This window comes from Dipodomys merriami, unplaced genomic scaffold (assembly GCF_024711535.1).
Source record: "Dipodomys merriami isolate MVZ:Mamm:240054 unplaced genomic scaffold, mDipMer1.0.p SCAF_13, whole genome shotgun sequence".
NCBI lineage: Eukaryota > Metazoa > Chordata > Mammalia > Rodentia > Heteromyidae > Dipodomys > Dipodomys merriami.
In genome coordinates, this window is record NW_027202604.1 from 16,118,985 (window position 1) to 16,138,957 (window position 19,973).

General features: G+C 35.7%; 1 protein-coding gene across 10 annotated transcripts in view; it reads right to left on the reverse strand.

The window, feature by feature from the left end:
* The window catches only part of Slc4a7 (solute carrier family 4 member 7), a 97,484-nt gene that overhangs the window by 37,890 nt on the left and 39,621 nt on the right, over positions 1–19,973 (reverse strand). For 3 of the 10 annotated variants that reach the window (XM_070018731.1, XM_070018729.1, XM_070018732.1), the window contains exons 3-10: positions 19,357–19,503; positions 15,926–16,064; positions 15,040–15,200; positions 12,507–12,695; positions 7,808–8,176; positions 3,849–3,964; positions 1,907–2,064; positions 241–328 (exon numbers count right to left, since the gene is read on the reverse strand). In XM_070018731.1, coding sequence (XP_069874832.1) covers positions 241–328; positions 1,907–2,064; positions 3,849–3,964; positions 7,808–8,176; positions 12,507–12,695; positions 15,040–15,200; positions 15,926–16,064; positions 19,357–19,503 — 1,367 coding nt within the window. Of the gene's footprint in view, positions 1–240; positions 329–1,906; positions 2,065–2,742; positions 2,803–3,848; positions 3,965–7,807; positions 8,177–12,506; positions 12,696–15,039; positions 15,201–15,925; positions 16,065–19,356; positions 19,504–19,973 lie in introns of all 10 variants that reach the window. The other 7 variants (XM_070018733.1, XM_070018730.1, XM_070018735.1 and 4 more) reach the window with 5 other exon arrangements.

Here is a 19,973-nt window from a genome sequence, read left to right on the forward strand (position 1 = left end):
AATTAATTCTACATGGTTAACCATCTCAAATGTTAAAAAAAGATTTAAAATTTAAAATGTACCAATTTTAAAACCTAAGGAATAGGTCTAAAAGACTATAACCAAGACAAGTGTTTGAAAAGTAGATATGAAATCAAACAGTACAGAACACCAACCATAATTTAAGCTTCAGCTCTGAATGCAAAGAGAACTACAATTTTACTGCCCCACCTCCAAGGGATTTTAGTGTATTTTAATTACCTCATCTGTCATCAGAGTAGCTATTGATCTGCCAATTTCATGATACTGTGGAGCCTTGCCTGCTGGACCCAATAACAGAAACAAAAACCTACGGAAAGATTAAAACACATAAATATAAAAATAAACATCCACACACAAGTTTAGGCAATCATTTTTAAATACAAAGTGAATATAAAACCAGAAACAAAAGCAAGTCTATTCAGATGCAAAGAATACAAAACTAAGAAAGGCATTCCCAGTTAACTTCCTACAAAGTTATCATCTTACATCTTAAAAGTTCCCAATCTTCTAGATCTTTTGATTAAACAAATAAATCTGATCTAAGCTGACCCCCAAAGAAATAACAGAGTAAAGAAAATAATTATCTCATTAAATTCTTAAATGTAATGTCTATTAAATTAGATAAACATAATGCATACAAAAAATCTGAAATCCTTCAAATGATCGTTCTGGATAAAAGTAAGATTTTTATTTCTAACTATATTTAATATCAAAGCTCTCAGATGTTAAGAACTAAGAGTATTTAAATCTGTGCTTGGCTATGTTGCTATTAACACTGTAGTAATATATTAGTATTCAGATTTATCCAAATCTAAAATATCTGACTTTCAGAGACTTTAGATATGAAGCAATTTAACTATTTTTTGTACTTATCTCAAACTACATAGTTAATTAAAATGTAAAGCAAATTAAAATTAAGTATGTATCTAGTAAGCTCCTGATAATTCTTTATTTATTTTTTTTGGTTGGTCATGGGGCCTGAACTCTGGGTCTGGGTGCTGTCCCTCACTCTTCAACTCAAGGCTAGCGCTCTGCCACTTGAGCCACAGTGCCACTTCTTTTTCTGCTTGTGTGGTGCTGAGGAATCAAACCCAGGGCCTCATACATGTAAGGCAAGCACTACCGCTGAGCCCCCTTCCCAGCCCTGCTTCTGATAATTAGTATAGTTACTTTGAATTTTAAAAATGTCTCATTCATAAGTAATCTCCTAATGCTAACAAACTAGAACTGCTCCTCTGTGGCTACTTTTCACCTCATGACTTGCTAATAATTCTCAGGGAAAGTTATTGTTCTGGGAAAATATCCCCAACTTAACTTTCACTTACAATGTACACTGAACAGAAAATTTTCATCATCAGGCAAGAACAAAGCACTTTGTCCAACTCAAAGGAGTTATTACATTCAGTCTTATGAGATATTTTTATTTTACAAATGAAGCTTAAAAAATTTAAGTGAGATATGACTCTAGTACTACACGGCACAAACTAGGGGCAGAAAGAAATCGCATTTTCTGACTCCAGTACTTGCATATTTCATTAGAAAGGATGTCTCAAGCGAGGGGGGCTGGGAAGAAACAAGGCCCTGGGTTCCAATCCCCAGTAGAAAAACAAATTAAGAAATAAAAATTAACTAAAACAAAAGCTCCTAAATACCAAACTTCTTAAAAGGTGTAAGTACAAAACTTCTTTTCAACATCTTATTTTATATTTTAGTCTGAGGATTAAAGACAATATATGCTCTAATAATCAATGAATTTTATTTTAGCACAACGACTAAACATTGACAATTAAGAGTTTTTAATTACATGAAGATGCCTGTTCACTCAGTGGATAAAACTTTTTTTTAAGTTTGAACATGCCAAGAGAATGTTAATCGAAAGGGATACCTCGTAGGAACAGGGACCTCAGTCAACCCTGAGAGAAGGACAGCAGGAGCCAGTCTCACAAACGCAATTATAGGTCTTTCCAAAAAGTCTACTTCTCCCACCAGAACATTAGATGCCTCTGCTCCAGAAGGAATTTTCCTCATGAAATTCATGTCAACCTGTTGCCAAATGAGTAATAATTTAAAATGAAGTCTGCATGGCAACATAAAACTATTTAGAGGGAAACAGGAAAGAAATGCTTTTTAAGATGACTATTTGCCAAACAAAACTTGCTATCTATAGGGTGTCTAAATACCAAAATTCTCACAAATATAATGACTGGGTAGACAATACAAAGAATGCAAACAGAATTCATTTATGAATACTAAAGTCCTATCATGGTCTTTATTACTACAGAAATCTAAATTATTAAGCACACATTTGCAACGTTTTTAATATATATAGTACTACTACTCATTAAAATTAAGAACATATAATTCACAGACTAACAATGGTTCATGAAATTATACACAGTACTAGAACACATTCATTTCATGATTTTTTATTATTTAATCTTAGACGTGAATCAGTTTTGTTTTTATAAACCCCTTTTATTTAAAAAAGAACTATAAAACACCCCAGTATTTTCATTAAGTGGGAAAAAATTGTTATTTATGACCAAAATGTATCAATCTTATTGGTTCAGATATGCGCTGTCGTAAGTAGAATTTAGTTGTCTGTGTATAATTACAAGGGAAGAGGTTACAAAAACATGACATCTTCATTTATACAGTTTCACACAAGTCACTAAACAACCACTTACAGGGCTATCTATTAAAAATAAAACCAGCACTTACAGCGGGCCTCTTGAGTCCCACACCCAGTGTGCCACAACTACAGTGCCAGGAGGCAGACTCCTGCCCAACAGGAGACAGGGAGGTGTACACAAGGATAGGCCAAGTAAAAAAAAGTAAAACTGTGACAGAGGAACAAAAATCAACGGCAACTGCCATGTTTACAGGAGATCTATAATGTAAATTACAACGATTTATTCATTTATCAAGAATAAACTATTTAGTCATGAACACCTTTTACTGATCTGAAGGAATATAGCACTATTAAAATAAGATCAAATTAGAAGAATTAAAAGTATAACAGTATTTCTAAATAGCTAATATCCATAATGCAAAGCTTTCTACAACTGTAGGGTTTGATGCTTAGCAAAGTATAATACAAAGCATTCAAATTTCCTTTCTGTAAAGTAAGACATACACTTTGCAGGCAGTGTGTAAAAGGTTTAAAAAGCTAAATTTTGCTTGACATATAACATTAAATGCTAATCCTTACATCTGATTCAAAAATGTTAGAAAAAAAAAAGAAAGAATATCCTGTAACAAATTGTATTTAAGAACATCAATAGCTACACACAATATACTAATTGCTAATAAGAAGTACTCATATATACTTTAAACTGTAATTTGAACTTAGTTTTTTTTAATCACTTCTTAGAAATGTTTCTTTTCATTTCAACAAAATACTGAACAAACTTCTTGAAAATCAAGTTGCAGTAATTTTAGTTTTTTAACCTATGTCTTTACAAGCACAGACATGTTTCCACATGGCATTCTAGAAATTACTAATACCCTGAAACAGAAATTCTGAGATTGAAGTATAACTCAGGAAGAGATGAACACTGGTGCTATCATAGCTTTCCAAGAATTAAGCTTCTTAGTGTAGGTAGCTCCAGAACAACGTAGGTCAAAATGTACCATATTATTTATATTCTTTTTTTTCAGAATTACTATAAATAAATATATAGCTATTCAGATACTTTGGACTGTTTCTCCACACTCAGGTGTAGAAGCACCGGTCAGTCAATATTACAATGTTAAAAAGAAGTACAAATTGCTATATTCTCAGTAAGAATGATTATTAAAATGTATAGTTAAATGACAGAATTTACCTTGCTGAAGTCAACAGTACTGTTTTCTCTGCTTCCTCCACTTCCATTACCTTTCATCTCTCCAGTTTTACTATTGTCCAAGTTTCCAGGAGCAGACTGTGGGGATGCTAAAATACCTGTTTTTAGGAAAAAATACACAATTCTAAATTAGTAAGGGGATGATTTTGTAACCTGAGAGAGATCAAATTCCAAGTGATAGTTTATTATGAAAGCAAATGTGCAAGGTTAAAAACAGTGCCAGGTGTTAGTATCATACCAGCAAACCAAAGTAGATTAAGCAATGATGAAGAAGCTATTTTTAAGAGCTAAAATAACAGATGGATTTAAAAGAAAAAAAAGTGGCCTTTTTAAGAAAAAAGTGAGCTAATATGAACCACAAGAGATGAAGACCTCAATATGATTTCCAGGTAATAAGGCCTGAGAATGAATACTTAAGAGAATATACTTTGAATATCTCTAACACACATATAAATTACACTGAATTTAGTAATTACATATCAACTAAATGTAGGGTGAATTTATGATAATATAATCATAAGTGTCTTGAAGAACTTTCATTTTCCTTTGATAGTATTTGTCTATAATGCCTATTACTACTTATACCCCTAAAAACTAAAAAAATTATAATGTAATTGTAAAAGTTATTTTTGGGGTGTGTGGGTGGGTGTGTGTGTGCACACGGTCTTGGGACTTAAACTCAGGGCCAAGCACTGTCCCTTAGCTTCTCTGTTCAAGGCTAGAGCTCTACCACTTGAGCCACAGCTCCATTTCTGGCTTTTTGGTGGTTAACTGGAGCTAACGGCTCAAACTTTCCTGCCCAGACTGGCTTTGAACCTTGATCCTCAGCTCTCAGTCTCCTGAGTAGAGCTGTACAGCTATAGTGTCTCACTTTTAGCCTTCTGTGAATAATTGCTGTGTGGATTACAAATGATGTGAATATGTTCATGTATATTCAATTCAGTTGAATAGTAACATTTCACAATAAAATAACTTAAAATCCAGAGTTAGCATATGACCCACAGTAGCTACTACAAATTCTGTAAAATGTTTAAATCTCAAAATTTTAGAAGTACTAACACACAGTTCTAGCAAGATGTTCTACTCTAAGAATATAAACTAATGTTTAAAACACAACATCATTAGGAAAATGGCACTGACATATACTACCATCTAGTGATTCACAGAACTCCAATGAAGTTAGTTACTATGGTTACACCTTATAATCTCATTATAATGCCATCAAGCCCCAGAATGTCATATTTGATACATCTAATAGTAACTTTTGCACATTGACTAAGCATGAATAAGTTATTAAGAGCCCTCCTTTTCTACTTTTGTCCCTAAAATTCAGGAATAATGTGTGTTCCTTACAGGAAGAAGCATGAATGGGCATCATGGATAGGTTTCCACCCAGGTGGCAACTGCAAACTGCATGGTACACAATTCTGTTAAAATGTGTTCAACTGGTGGATATGTGATAGGATGTATTAGATATAGTTGTCTAGAATAACTCAGCTACGAGATATGAAAGAAACAATGAAATGAGGATAAGGCTATGAGGGAAAGTAACAATGTTAAGAATGGGAAGAAGAAACAAAATGAAAATAATTGACTGTGCTACAGTGACTTATTTAGGTAACTTGATTATACCCTGGTTCCTTTCCAAAACTAGCATGGCCCATGCCTATGAGTGTTCCAACATCATCCTGTCTACTCCTTTCAATTCCCCTCTTAAAGTTGTTTATTTAGCCAGCAAAGCAAATATTCCTGATCCTGTAACCAAGTCCTAAGTAACCTAGAACTAAAAAGACATGCTATTATATATAAAAATAAAACCAAGAAGATTTAAAAATATACTCTGAAGCAAGATGTGATGGTGGATACCTGTAATCCTAGCACTCAAAAATCTGAGGCAGGGGGGCTGGGAAGGTGGCTCAGTGGTAGAGAGCTTGCTTGCCTTGCATGCATGAGGCCCTGGGTTCGATTCCTCAGCACCACATAAACAAAAAGAAAAAAGCCAGAAGTGGCGCTGTGGCTCAAGTGGTAGAGCACTAGCCTTGAGCTGAAGAGCTGAGGGACAGTGCCCAGGCCCAGAGTTCGGGCCCCACGACCGGACCCCAAAAAAAATTTAAAAAAAAATAAAAAATAAAAAAAATCTGAGGCAGGATAATCACAAGCTCAAGACCAACCTGCCACACTTAGGTGAGATAATGAATGAATGAATCAATGAATGCTGTTAAGCATCCTACCAAGCACAGGGCTATGAAACAGCCTTCTCTCACGAATGACTATACTTCAAAGAATAGGAAAATACTACTTTCTATTTTAGTGTGTAAATCACAAACAACTTCACAGACCCAAGTCCATGAGAGCAGCCTCTCCAAATGTGCAAGTCACTTGCCTCCCTCCTCAAGGTTGTATTAGGCTTCAAGGAAATTTCCTTAGACTTCCTAAGTATTTTAAGCATCAAAAGTAATTTAAAAGACTACAAAAGGAAATGTACTTATTACCTGACTCATGTTATTGTAATCCCTCCATCACCTTTATAATAACAATAAAGTAAAATTTTATTTTTTTTGGTTGGTCTGGGCACTGTTCCTCAGCTCTTCAGCTCAAGGCTAGTGCTCTACCACTGGAGCCACAGTGGCACTTCTGGCTTTTTCTGTTTATGTGGTGCTGAGGAATCATACTCAGGGTGGTTTCATGTATGCTAGGCAAGCACTCTATCACTGAGCCACAATCCCAGGCTCTAAATAAGTTAATTTTATCCAAGGAAATGAAAAAAAAACTTGATACTGCTGATTATTTCTGAGCAGTTACTTGCAGAGTTTTCTTTTCTTTACAAATTTGATGCATTTGCAAAATTATTATACTACCAAGCTGGAAATATTAGAAAATCAGCAAAGTACCTGTAACATTATGCCTGGAACTAGAAAAGAAGTACAGCTATCACTACAATCATAATATATGATCCAGGGAAAAGTTAACTTTTCTTTGCTTTTGAATGAACATAGATAGATATCTAACTTACACAGATTTGTAAATACAATAAACACATTTAATAACTAAGCTGCCACTGATGTATGAGCTAATATACTGAGAGAAATGTTAAATCGTGACTAAAACCACTAGTTAGCATTAGTACACATTATACTGATAGACTGTAATACAAGCTAAAAGTACAAGTCACTGAATAATCCTTTATACAAATTAGGTAGTAAGATAGACATATAAATGTTCGTATCATCAATGTGTAAGGGAGAGAGCCACAATTACTACAATTTATAGCCCTTAAATGAAGAAACCTTTCCACATTAGGAAATGATTTTTTGCGTCTAAAATAGAAAATTTACTGTAGGAATTCCAGTAGTGGAAAAGTTCAAAGAAAATGTGGGTGAAAAGACTAGTAGGGCAATAAATAAAGAGCAATTAATGTGTATTCCAAAGTATACTGTTAGCCTTAATAATTCCAGGTAGATGATCAAAACAAAAACAAAAACAAAAACAAAAAAAACAGAAAAAGAATGTTTTCCTCTATCAAGAAGACTTAAAATGTACTGCATTCTTAGAGAAAAAAAAGAACCAAATAGACAAAATGCACATCACCTATCTTTATATACATACATGTGTTCATGAGTGAAGTTCCCAAGAAAAGCCACTATTTTAAAAAAGAAAAAAATCATAGCAACTAAAGCATTATAAAAATTTGTTTTGTGAACTATTCAAACCTTCTAAAGTTCCAGTGAAATTTTTTGAAAGGGATTATATATGTCTTCTTTGTAGTCTTAAATTTAAAATGACTTGTTCAATACATTATATAGGGGAAAAAAAAACATGCAAAAGTCAAAATAAATTATAAGCATTATCTACATATGCTGCTCAGGTTATGTGCTGAAAGGCATTCCAAGAGCAAGTGGCCAAAGGCAGAAAGCACCACACGTGGAGGGTTGGACAGTTGCCTGGTGTTAGGTCAACATTTTCCTCTTTCTTCTGCTCCTGGCCTTTCAGGGCTTCTACGTCTTCCTCAGGCGGATGAATGACTACCGTGGGAATATCATCACTGGCAGGTGACACTAGTAGTTCTGGGGGCTGAAGCTGACTCTGCGGGGAACTTCTGGAGTTCAGGCGACTGATGCTAGGGCTGGAAGGAGGGCTGTGCTGAGGGGTGGGTACTGGGGTTGTACACCTCGAGCCTGCAGGGGTTCCAGCTCTTGAAGAAGGAAGAAGATGACTGAGAAGAAGAGATAGAGGCGATTCTCCTCTCAATGAAAGGTTTGAGGCAGAGAGACCCGTTCGTAAAGAGTGGCGGGAGGCTGAAAGGCCTTCCCCTGAGATAAAACAAATAAATGAAAAATGATGAAGTTCACTGCAGAAGTGAAAGAGACAGACAGACAGACAGACAGACACACACACACACACACACACACACACACACACACACACACACACACACACACACACACACACACACACACACACACACACACACACACACACACACACACACACACACACACACACACACCACTCAACTATATATCACAAGTTTTAAGGCCCACAATATCAAATTCATGCGGTGAAGGTTAAGATGTTAACAGAATTTTTAAATGTTAGAAGGTTACTGCAAAGTTATATAAACTGTAATTCTTCCCTGAATGAATAAAAAATGAATAATTAAAAAAAAAAACACCAAGCCAGGTATGATGAAACATGATTGTAATCAAAATTAGGTAGAAAATAGAGGTAGGAGTTTAACAAATTGAGACCAGCTCAGGCAAAAATGTGAGATGCTCTAACTGAAAAACAAAGGCAAAAGAGTTGGAGACATGGCTCAAATGATCAAGTGCTTGTGCCTAACAAGCTAAAGGCCCTGAGTTCAAACCACAGTATTGACAAAATAATAAAATTAAAAACAGATGGCAGGCGACTATCTGTATTCTGCTAGAAATTAGAACGACCAATTCTGTAGCATTTTTACAAAGACCAAAATCAATATAAAGTTACTGCTAAATAAATTCAAACAACATAAAATAATGTTAAGAAGTAGAAAGAACCCTAAGCAAATTTACCAGTACTGAGTTTATACTGAATATAATTTTCCTACATTGTACCAAACTGCTACAAGTAATTACCTCTCATAAGAAAAATCCATATTATCATTATCTAAGAATTTCTAGCTTAAAGTTGGTATTAAAATTTAATAATATTGGAAATGGCACTGTGGCTCCAAGTGGTAGAACTCTAGCCTTAAGCAAAAAGAGCTCAGGGACAGCACTTAGGCCCTGAGCTTCAAGCCCAACAACTGACTCTCTCCTCTCTCTCTCTCTCTCTCTCTCCTCTCTCTCTCTCTCTCTCTCTCTCTCTCTCTATATATATATATATATATAGATAGATAGATAGATAGATAGATATAGATATAGATATAGATATAGATATAGATATCTATATCTATCTATATATATATATAAAATGAATAGGGTTGGGTAGGGTTCTCAAAGTTAAATTACAGGAATTTTTATAAAGAGGATTACAATGTCAATTTTGAAAAATATACAGACCTCTGATGGTGCTCATTAGTAAATGACCTAGCCAAAAATGGTTGTACATGCCTGTAATTCCAACATTTGGGAGGCTCTCAAGGACTGAAAGTCTGAAAGCAGCCTAATGTATATAAAAAGCTTCAGGCCAGCCGGGCGCTGGTGGCTCACGCCTGTAATCCTAGCTACTCAGGAGGCTGAGATCTGAGGATTGCTGTTTGAAGCCAGGCCACACAGGAAAATTTGTAAGATTCTTAGCTCCAATTAACCACCAGAAAGCTAGAAGTAGAGCTGTGGCTCAATTGGTAGGACTAACTACCCTTGAGCAAAAAAGCTCAGGGACAGTTCCCAGTCTAGAATTCAAGCCCTAGTACTGGAATAATAATAATAATAATAATAATAATAATAATAATAATAATAATAATAATAATAATAATAATAAATTAATATGCTGGATGCCTATCTCACATCTATAATACAAGGTACCCAGAAGGCTGAGGTCTAAAGGATGGGGTTCAAAGCCAGCCCAGGAAGAATAGTCCAACAGCAAAACAACAAAAACAGAGATGGTGTTCTACAAGTGGTAGAACACCATCAAAACAAAATGAGCAAGTGTGAGTCCCTGAGCTTAAACCTCAATACCAGCAATATTATTATTATTAATAATAAATCTTAAAAGTATACTTCTCATATACTTTTTTGATGTTTTCTAAAACATCAAATCCTTTTAAATAAATACAAACCTCTGAATAAGCTAGGTAAAAAAGCATTTCACACATAAGAGCAAAACAACTAAATTTAGCAGGTTTTTAAAAGTCATGCATACTTAGACACACACCACTCAATTTCATTATTGTTTCATTATTAAAGAATAATATTGTCTTTTCAGGTAAAACATGAGAAACACAAGAAATATTCAAAGCAACATGTTCAAAAGATCCTAGAAATATTAAAATATGAACCTTTAAACCATAATCATCATTTACTTAAAAAACTAATTACATGCAGAAAACTTATTAAATTGCAACTATAATACAACAAAACAAAATGATATCAACAGTATTGCTCAAGTGGCAGAATGCTTGCCTAGCAAGAGCAGGGTCCTCGGTCAAAATCCCCAATACTGGGAAAAAAGAAAAAAGAAAAGAATCATGATTAAAGAGAAATTGAAGAATTTTAATAATGGTTTAATATGGTTCCTCTGGGTAATTCCTTTTACCAAGGGGAAAATATAAAGTAAATCAAAGATGAAAAAGAAAGTTAAGGGCTGGGATGTAGCTCAGTGGCAAAGCGCTTGCCTAGCAAGTGCAACGTCCTGGGTTCGATCCCCAGTACCAAAAAAGAAAAGACAAAAAAAAAAAAAAAAAAGAAAAAGAAAGTTAAATTGTGTCATTGAAACTGGCTTTTAAATTAAATTTAGATGCACAGAGACTTTTATTCTTCAGATTCCTTAAATATACCAATTTACAATTTTAAACCTACTTTATAAAAAGACTTTCAAGATCAAGTGGTCAAAGTAAGTATGTTACACTGAGCTGCAAATGATTACTGTCAACTTTGATTACATTAAATCCTATCCATCTATGGCTATTTGATTATACAATACTTAAAAGACATTCAACTGTTTTGGGATCAGAGAAGAACAGAAAGAAGCCTTGCCCCATACTATACTTATCACTGAAATATGATTGGTAACAGTGGTGACCGGAGCCAACAGTGACCTCCTAAGCTACTCTAATGCTCTTCACCTGCATTTTCCAGGTTCCCTATCAACATAGCACTCCTTGGGAGCCAGAGAATCCAGTGATATATTCCTCTGTGTTAGACCCAAGTGTACAAGAACTGAGAAATTAATAGAGGTATATGGCTATAAAAACAATCTTCTCAAGTCCCGTATACCCTGCCACCAACTCATACTCATGAGAACAGCGAAGAGCTAGAGTCAGTGACTTTGGAGTCTGAGTCATTTTCAATCAGCTGAAAAAGACATTACTTTGGTGTAAGATAGACCATTTCATAAAAACCTTTCATAAATTTAAGTAAAAAGAAATAAAACTGACAGATGTATGTGGCTCACACCTGTAATTCTATCTATTCAGAGGCTGAGGTCCAATGATTAAAGCCAGCCCAAGTAGGAAAAGGCCATTAAGACTCATCTCCACCAGAAAGCCAGAGGTGGAGCTATGGTTCAAGTGGTAGAGTAGTAGCTTGAACCAAAAAAACTCAGGGACAGTGCCCAGGCTCTGATTTCAAGCCTCAGGACTGACATATACCAAAAAAAAAAGAAGAAGAAGGAAGAAAGAAGAAGAAAGAAGGAAGAAGGAAGAAGGAAGAAAGAAGAAGAAAGAAGGAAGAAGGAAGAAGGAAGAAGAAGAAAGAAGGAAGAAGGAAGAAGGAAGAAGAAGAAGAAGGAAGGAAGGAAGGAAGGAAGGAAGGAAGGAAGAAGAAGAAGGAAGGAAGGAAGGAAGGAAGGAAGGAAGGAAGGAAGGAAGGAAGGAAGAAGAAGAAGAAGAAGAAGAAGAAGAAGAAGAAGAAGAAGAAGAAGAAGAAGAAGAAGAAGAAGAAGAAGAAGAAAAGGCAGTAAAATCACAAAATGAACCCCAAAATACCCTTTCTATGCCTGAGAAATACACTAGATTCAAACCTAAGATTTATTATTTTTAATGTGTATTTTTATGTAATTGATCCCAAACCCCAAGTAAATCCAAAAACAAGTAACCCTGAATAGAAACAAAAATTCAGAAGTAATTCAGTGTAAAGGACAGTAACTATGTTTAACTGTTACTTAGAAACTACTTTGTGCCATTTTTAGTAACAGCAGATGCTTTTCTTCAGTGATTTCTATACATAATGTTTAATGGAATATTACCTTATGCCTATCTGTAATCCCAGAACTTAGCAGTATGAGTTCTAGAACAGTCTGAGCTACAGAGTAAGATCATTTCTCAAAAACAGAAAAACAAACTAACAAAGATACATACAAATATTTCAGAAATAACGTTCTTAAAACAGAAGGTCAGAATGACCCAGAATATCTTTCTTTCCTCAAATATTGGTGGCAACACACTGCAATGTTGTTAGAAGAATGTTAGCAGAAACTAGACGCCACAACTTATCTCACCATTCCTTTCAAGCAAGTGAGGGTCAGAATGTTTCTTGCCTATATCCGCAAAAGATCGAACAAGAGGAATTCGACTGGTGAATCTTTTCTCGTTTTGGTGGTGATGTCTCTTCAGGAGAGCTTCTCTAACATTCTCTCTTATGGTCTCATCTAACTGGCCAGAGGCTATCATGTTGTCCAATACCATATCTAATCAAAAGAAAAAATAAGTTATTGTTAAGAAGCATAGAAGTAACTGAACAATTCTGATGAAAACCTTGACAAAAATAGATCATTAGCTCTAGAAGTAATATATTCTCCAAATATTGAATAGCATGCATAAATACTATCTATCCAAGAAAAATAAGACTAATAAATATCATATTAATGAAGCTGTGATTATATATTAATGGCTTCTTACAGTTAAAAATATGGGAGCAATAAATTTTACTAGCTAAAAATTCAAAATTATGGGCTTCCTAGGTTGTACAGTTGTAGTAGATGAATACCAGAAACCATGTATTCAGTCATTAGCTCGTTAATGATCGCTTATTATGTGCTAGGAATGAGGCAGTTAAAGTACAAAAGTTTATTCTCTTCCAGAGTTGGAAAAAAAAAAAAAGAGCAAATAGATAAAACATTATAAAGTTCTACAAAAAGCAATGCATAGGGGCTGGGAAGGTGGTTCAGTGGTAGACTGCTTGCCTTGCATGCATGAGGTCCTAGGTTCAATTCCTCAGCACCACAGAAGCAGAAAAAGTCAAAAGTGGCGCTGTGGCTCCAGTGGTAGAGTGCTCACCTTGAGCTGAAGAGCTGAGGGACAGCGCCCAGGCACAGAGTTCAAGCCCCACGACTGACCAAAAAAAAAAAAAAGCAATGCATAGCCGGGCATCAGTGGCTCACACCTGTAATCCTAGCTACTCAGGAGGCTAAGATCTGAGGATTGTGGTTCAAAGCCAGCCCAGGCAGGAAAGTCCATGAGACTCATCTTCAATTAACCACTAGAATACCAGAAGTGGCGCTGTGGCTCAAGTGGTAGAACACTCGCCTTGGGCTGAAGAGCTGAGGGGAAGCACACAGGCCCGGAGTTCAAGCCCCACAACTGACCAAAAAAAGAAGCAATGCATTAGATTGTGACAGAAATGGAGGAAATGAAAATAAATGCCCTTATCATTGTGTACATTACCAGACATGTACAGACAGGTACTGGTGGCTCATACCACCCAAGCAGAAAAGACCCTGATCCTGGTGAAACCCAGGACCTTGCAGTCTACCAATTGAACACCATAATATCTTCAGCCCTTTTAGAATTTTTTTGAAGGATAATTTTCACAACTATGATAGATTACTCTGAAAGAAAACAAAAAGAACCAACCTAATAGGCAAACTAAAATAGTACTAAAATAGTAAGGCAAAAACGACATTTAATAGAGAAAGAATACCAAACCACACATCATTTACGAAAAGCACTATATTGTTTTACATGAAAACTAGAGCCCAAGTAAGGTTCATGTCTGCCTTCAAAACTGCTAACTAATTCAAATTTTCAGTCACTTTTGTGAAAAAAGAAATCTGAAAGTTTAAAGATTTGCAATATAGTCAATTCTAACAATCACATAAAATTCAAAGGTTTCTAACCTAAGATATTGCATTATGTTTATAGTTTTCCGAACTTTACAACTTTGGCACGGGGGTGGGGGGAGGGGGAGAAGGGGATAGGATGAAGAAAGGAGATTGAGAGAAAAAAAGAAAGCCAACATGCTAAACTCATGCCTTTGGATTAAGCAATTTTAGTGGTCTAATCCAAATAACCCTCCTCAAGTCTCTCTCCTTCTTTTCTATTGCTATAACTGACCACAGATCAGGTCATCTTCATTTCTTGTTTATACTATTCCCAACACTATTTTAAATCCAAAGCCACCCTAACATTCAATGGCCAAAATAGTCCTCATGAAGTATACTCAAGATGATTACTCACTAAATTAAAAACAATCCTGCCATCTACCAAATAAAATTATTCAATATTACTCAAAATCTCTCTTTTCTTATTTTCCAGCACACCTCACATTGCTACTCAAGAAGTCTGTATACTCCCATGGAACTGAATGTCCTGAGAATCACCTGTCATTTTCTAGACTTTCCTTCTCACTGTGCCTCTCCTTAGAACACCTTTTTTTCTCTTGTACTGCATGCTGCCTTTTATTTACCTTGTGCTCAGATTTTATGAATAAGCTGTACAATTAATTGTCTACGGACCTTCACTAGGCACCACGGTCCAAAAATCAAAGAAACAAACTCTGTTCCCTAAAGTTCCAGAGAACCATCTCTTATTCCAAAGAACCATACTTGCTTATGGTACCAGTCTCTTTTTTATATTATTTCTAAATATTGGTAAGTGTCTACATTCTAGTCTCAAAGCTCCATCACAGGCAAAAATCTGTCCTTACTCTGCACCTGCAATGAACACGGATGTCACACAATGTCAAAAGAGCATTTTATTTCTTTAACTATCTCTAAAATCTTGGTAAAGCTTGCATGTAAAAATTTATTATACCTGCTATTTCATCTAGAGTGCTCGCTCTCATGTCCAGCATGACTGTGCCATTTAGGATGCAACTCCGTAGTTCAAAAAGACTGTGCAAAGAAAGAGTTGCCACATAAGGTTTACTCCACCGGTCACCACCATCTTCTACATCCTCTTCAAACTTCAGCCATCTAAATAAACACAGAAAACATTTTATAAATAATATTCCAACTATTCCCTTTAACATAACAAGCATAACTTACTTAAAAAGAAATAAAAACTCACCAGCATAACCAAGCATAACTTATTTAAAAATAAATACAAAGTCACAAATTTGTTAAGACAGGTTGTAAACTTATTTCCACAAACTAGGCCAATGGGGCTGGGAAGTTGGCTCAGTGGTAGAGCGCTTGCTGTGCATGCCTGAGGCACTGGGTTTGATTCCTCAGCACCATATAAGCAAAATGAAAAAAGCCGGCAGTGGCGCTTTGGCTCAAGTGGTAGAGCGCTAGTCTTGAGCTGAAGAGCTGAGGGACAGCGCCCAGGCCCAGAGTTCAGGCCCCATGACCGGACCCAAAAAACAAACAAACAAACAAACAAACAAACAAACAAACAAACTAGGCCAATGCTCTACTTTTATTTTAAGCTAGTAGAGTAGCATATAAAAACAGAATTATACTGCTTTATAGTTTCTACAATAATGTACTTCCTCTTATTCATATTAAGTAAAAGCATTTAAGTTAACAGGACAAATTTGGGAACTGATAGAAAAAGGTAAAATTTCTGGGCATCGACAAGGAAATTCTTCAGTTTTAACAGCAGGTATATCTCATACTTTCAATTTAATATTCTCATCACCAGCATAAACAAGGAAAGCCAACTTTAAGTAGGTACAAATGTCGGCATAATTAATTACCTGGCAGTTTCTTTCCATTCATATTCTTCTCCATCTCTGTAACACAATTCATCCATTTCCGTGAACAGATCATGGGGAATGTGTTCCTCATCGTCATCCTCAGTACCAAGAATAAACTGAACTCTCTGGGATGGAGTGTCTGAATAATATGAAATTTAAGTAAACTCTTAGATTTTCTTTACCTGATTGCAAGGTAAACACAGTTCTGAAAATAAAACATTTGTTATAAAGAAATACATTTTACCAAAACTTCAGTTTTTAAAATATTGTAATCTGGAAGAAAAATCAGGCCCAGCAATAAAGACAGAAAACAAAATTTGTTGCCCTAAAACTTTAAATCATATTGAAATAACATCTAGCCATTTATACAGGCCAACAAACAGAATATGAGAAGAGGATAAATGAGCAATGAGAAGGAATGACCGAAGGAAAGGGCAGATCTAAGCAAATTACACAAAAATAGAAAGGTGAGATGGGGGAACGGCTAAATGATACTTAAATTATTCTTAACTTACTGATAGTCTACTTAGATTATACTGACAGTAGGACTAAGTGATTGTCTCACTCAATGTACAGTCCACAGTGGCCTGGAATTCATGATCCCTCTACTTTATGCAGCCTTCTCAAACAGCCACTGTACACAGCTAACCTAATTAATTACTGATCTTTCTAAAAGCCCACATTTTGGTCTGACAGACATGTTACTGTGTTTTTGGTATGATACAATTTTGTTTGATTTTTGACTCATTTTCCTGGAGTTAAATTTTCTCTACTTTACTCCGTTTTCTTAAATTGGAAGCTTAAATCACTGATTCTCAACCTTACTTTTCTTGTTTTTTTTTTTGGTCGGTCATGGGGCTTGAACTCTGGGCCTGGGCGCTGTCCCTCAGCTCTTCAGCTCAAGGTGAGCGCTCTACCACTTGAGCTACAGCGCCACTTCCTCAACCTTACTTTTCTAATACAACTTTTTCTCATCCTTTTGCACAGTACAAATGAAACAGTGTCATTTTCCAAGACTACCTCCATTACTTGTCTATACTGTGTTTTTATTTTCAATGAGTTCAACATACTTTCTAACTGCTGTCATGACTGCTTTTTTAACCTGTGATTATTGAGATCCTGCTATACTATTTGGGTTCCCCTCTTTAGGTTATAGCCTAAATCAGATTCTGGATAGTAAGCTCAGGCAATCATAAGATTTACTGTACTTCCAAGCTGCCTGCAGTCCATCCAATATGTGTAACTATTGTCTCACAGATAATAGTTTTCCAAGTATTTTTTTTTTAATGGAGGGCAGTTCCAAACCTCAGTTATAATATAAATATATTCAGGGCTCTCATGTACAACCTTGAGACTGTAGTTAATAACAATGGATTATATACTTAAATGTGTTTAGTAATTACATCTTAAGTGTTTCTGCCACACACAAAACAAGAAATCTGGTAAGATAAGTGTATTAATTAACTTTATAATGAGTAGTCATTTTACGATGTAGCATACCCTAAATATATACTTTTTATTCATCAATTGTACCTCAGAAAAGCTGAAATTTGTGGTGATGTAGAACCAGAGGAAAAATAGAAAAATTAGTAAGGAAAATAAATGGAAGGGAAAATTGAATTCCTGTTTGCCACCTCATCTTGAAGCATGATCTCTTCCTTAGAAAAAAGAGGAAGTAGTAAGAGACACCATTCATGCACTTTCTTTTTTTTTTTTTTGGCCGGTTGTGGGGCCTGAACTCTGGGCTTGGGCACTGTCCCTCAGCAACAGCGCCCACTTCCGGCTTTTTCTGCTTATGTGGTGCTGAGGAATCGAACCCAGGGCCTCATGCATGCAAGGCAAGCACTCTACCACTGAGCCACCTTCCCAGCTCCCCATTCATGCACTTTCTATGTCACAAGTTCATAGCTAATTAAAGCCAAATTAAATCCACTTCAGGAACACAGATCTTTTTTAGGTTTATTCCATTTAAAAAGTCAAATATTTTGAACATTATTTTTAAATCATTATATTATGTCAGAAATATACTCACTTCCACAAACACTCGTCTAGTTTCCTAAACAGTTTCATCTATAAAAATATTATGTACATTAGAAAATAAAAGTCAGGTATGGTGGTTCACATCTGTAATTCCAGCTACCTTGGAGGTAAATGAGCAAGAGGATCATGGTTTGAGAACAAGCTGGGGCAAAGTTAATGAGGACCCATCTTAACCAACAGCTGGTTAACATGCTACCCCCGCATCACGGGAAGTATTCATAGGAGGATAGCTGCAATCCAGGCCAACATGAGAAAAAACTAGACTCTAAACCCAAACTAACTGAAGCAAAAAGTGCTAGGGTCCAGATCAAGTGGTAACTTTGCTTAACTGGCAGGTTTAAGGCCCTAGGTTTTAACTCCAGCACTGCAACAATAATTAATTTTAAATTTAAAAAAAAAAGCATTTTCTCTTTATCTTCTCTCTACATAGAAATGCCTGCTTTTTCTTTCTAATCTTTACTGTCACTCGTCTATTTCTAGGTTTAGATAATGAGGTAATGAGGATTAAACATTGGATCTCACACTTGCTAGATAAGTGTTATGCCTCAAAAGGTTAAGATCCACCTCAAAAATAACCAGAGCAGAAAAGCTCGTAAGGGTGTAGTCCTGAATTCAAACATTAGTACTCACCACCCCTCCCCCCAAAGAACAAAAGCACTCAAGCCTTCCAGGAACATTAGTATTATTCAAATGCTTCTTTAACACATAAGTAATAAGAAATATAACTGAGGGGCTGGGAAGGTGGCTCAGTGGTAGAGCGCTTGCCTTGCATGCATGAGGCCCTGGTTTCCATTCCTCAGCACACATAAGCAAAATGAAAAAAGCCGGAAGTGGTGCTGTGCATCAAGTGGTAGAGCACTAGCCTTGAGCTGAAGAGCTGAGGGACAGCGTCCAGGCCCAGAGTTCAGGACCCACGAAAGGACCCCCCCCACCAAAAAATATATATATATATATATATATATATATATATATATATATATATAACTGAAACTTTCAGAGATAAAAATCCTAAAAACCTTCAAGTTCAATAACAAAAACCAACTTTTAACAATGCTAAAGCTGGAATGTAATAAAGGATTTTTTTCCCCCACATATACCAAGAAGATCTTAATCTAGTTACCAATTGTTTTTCTTCCTAGAAAAAAATTTTTAGTGTATGCCTACAATGCCAGCATTTGGGAGGCTGAAGTGGGAGGATTTTTAGTTCAAAGGTAGCCTGGTTCTACAGCAAGATTCTGCTTCAAAAAAAAAAAAAAAAAAGGAAGGAAAAATATGACTTTAATTGGTATCCCCCAGTGTACATAATGTGCACAAATTATTACAGATTTACAATTTCATTAATATTAGAAAATTTTTAACCTGTTATCAAAAGAGCAATTATTTTCTCTCACCATAAGAAGGAGATTCTCGCCCATCTTCTCTATCTGATTCTTTATCTTTTCTTTTCCGGTGATGATGCCTATGTCCCCGATGCCTGTGGCGCCGACGACTCTCTTTACTAAAGGGTACATGAACACCAATGTACACAGCTCGATGACCTATGAAAAATATATGAATGGTTTTCCAAGAGGGGAAAAAAAAACCCTATGAAACATGAATGGTTTTCCAAGAAGGAAAAGCAGTGTTCTGAAATATACCAAAATTTACTCTAACAAAATTATATATTAGTTCATGTAATTAACAATGGTGAACTCTAGTTTCTTATTTTACAGAGCCCTATACAGAGTTGGAGATGTGGTTCAGTGGTAGAGTATTTGCCTAGTATGTGTGAGGCCCTGGCTTCAATCCTCCGTACCACGGTGGTTATGCCGAGGTATCATATCATAACTGTTCATTATGATTATTAAATTACTGATATAAGTATTAGATTACTGATATTAGATTACTGATGTAAGTATTTGTTTTTACTTCTAAAACACATTTTGAGCCAGGTGGTAGTGGCTCAGCTGAGAGCTGAGAATCATGGTTCCAAGCCAGCAGCCAGGAAGGAAAGTCTGTTAGACTCTTA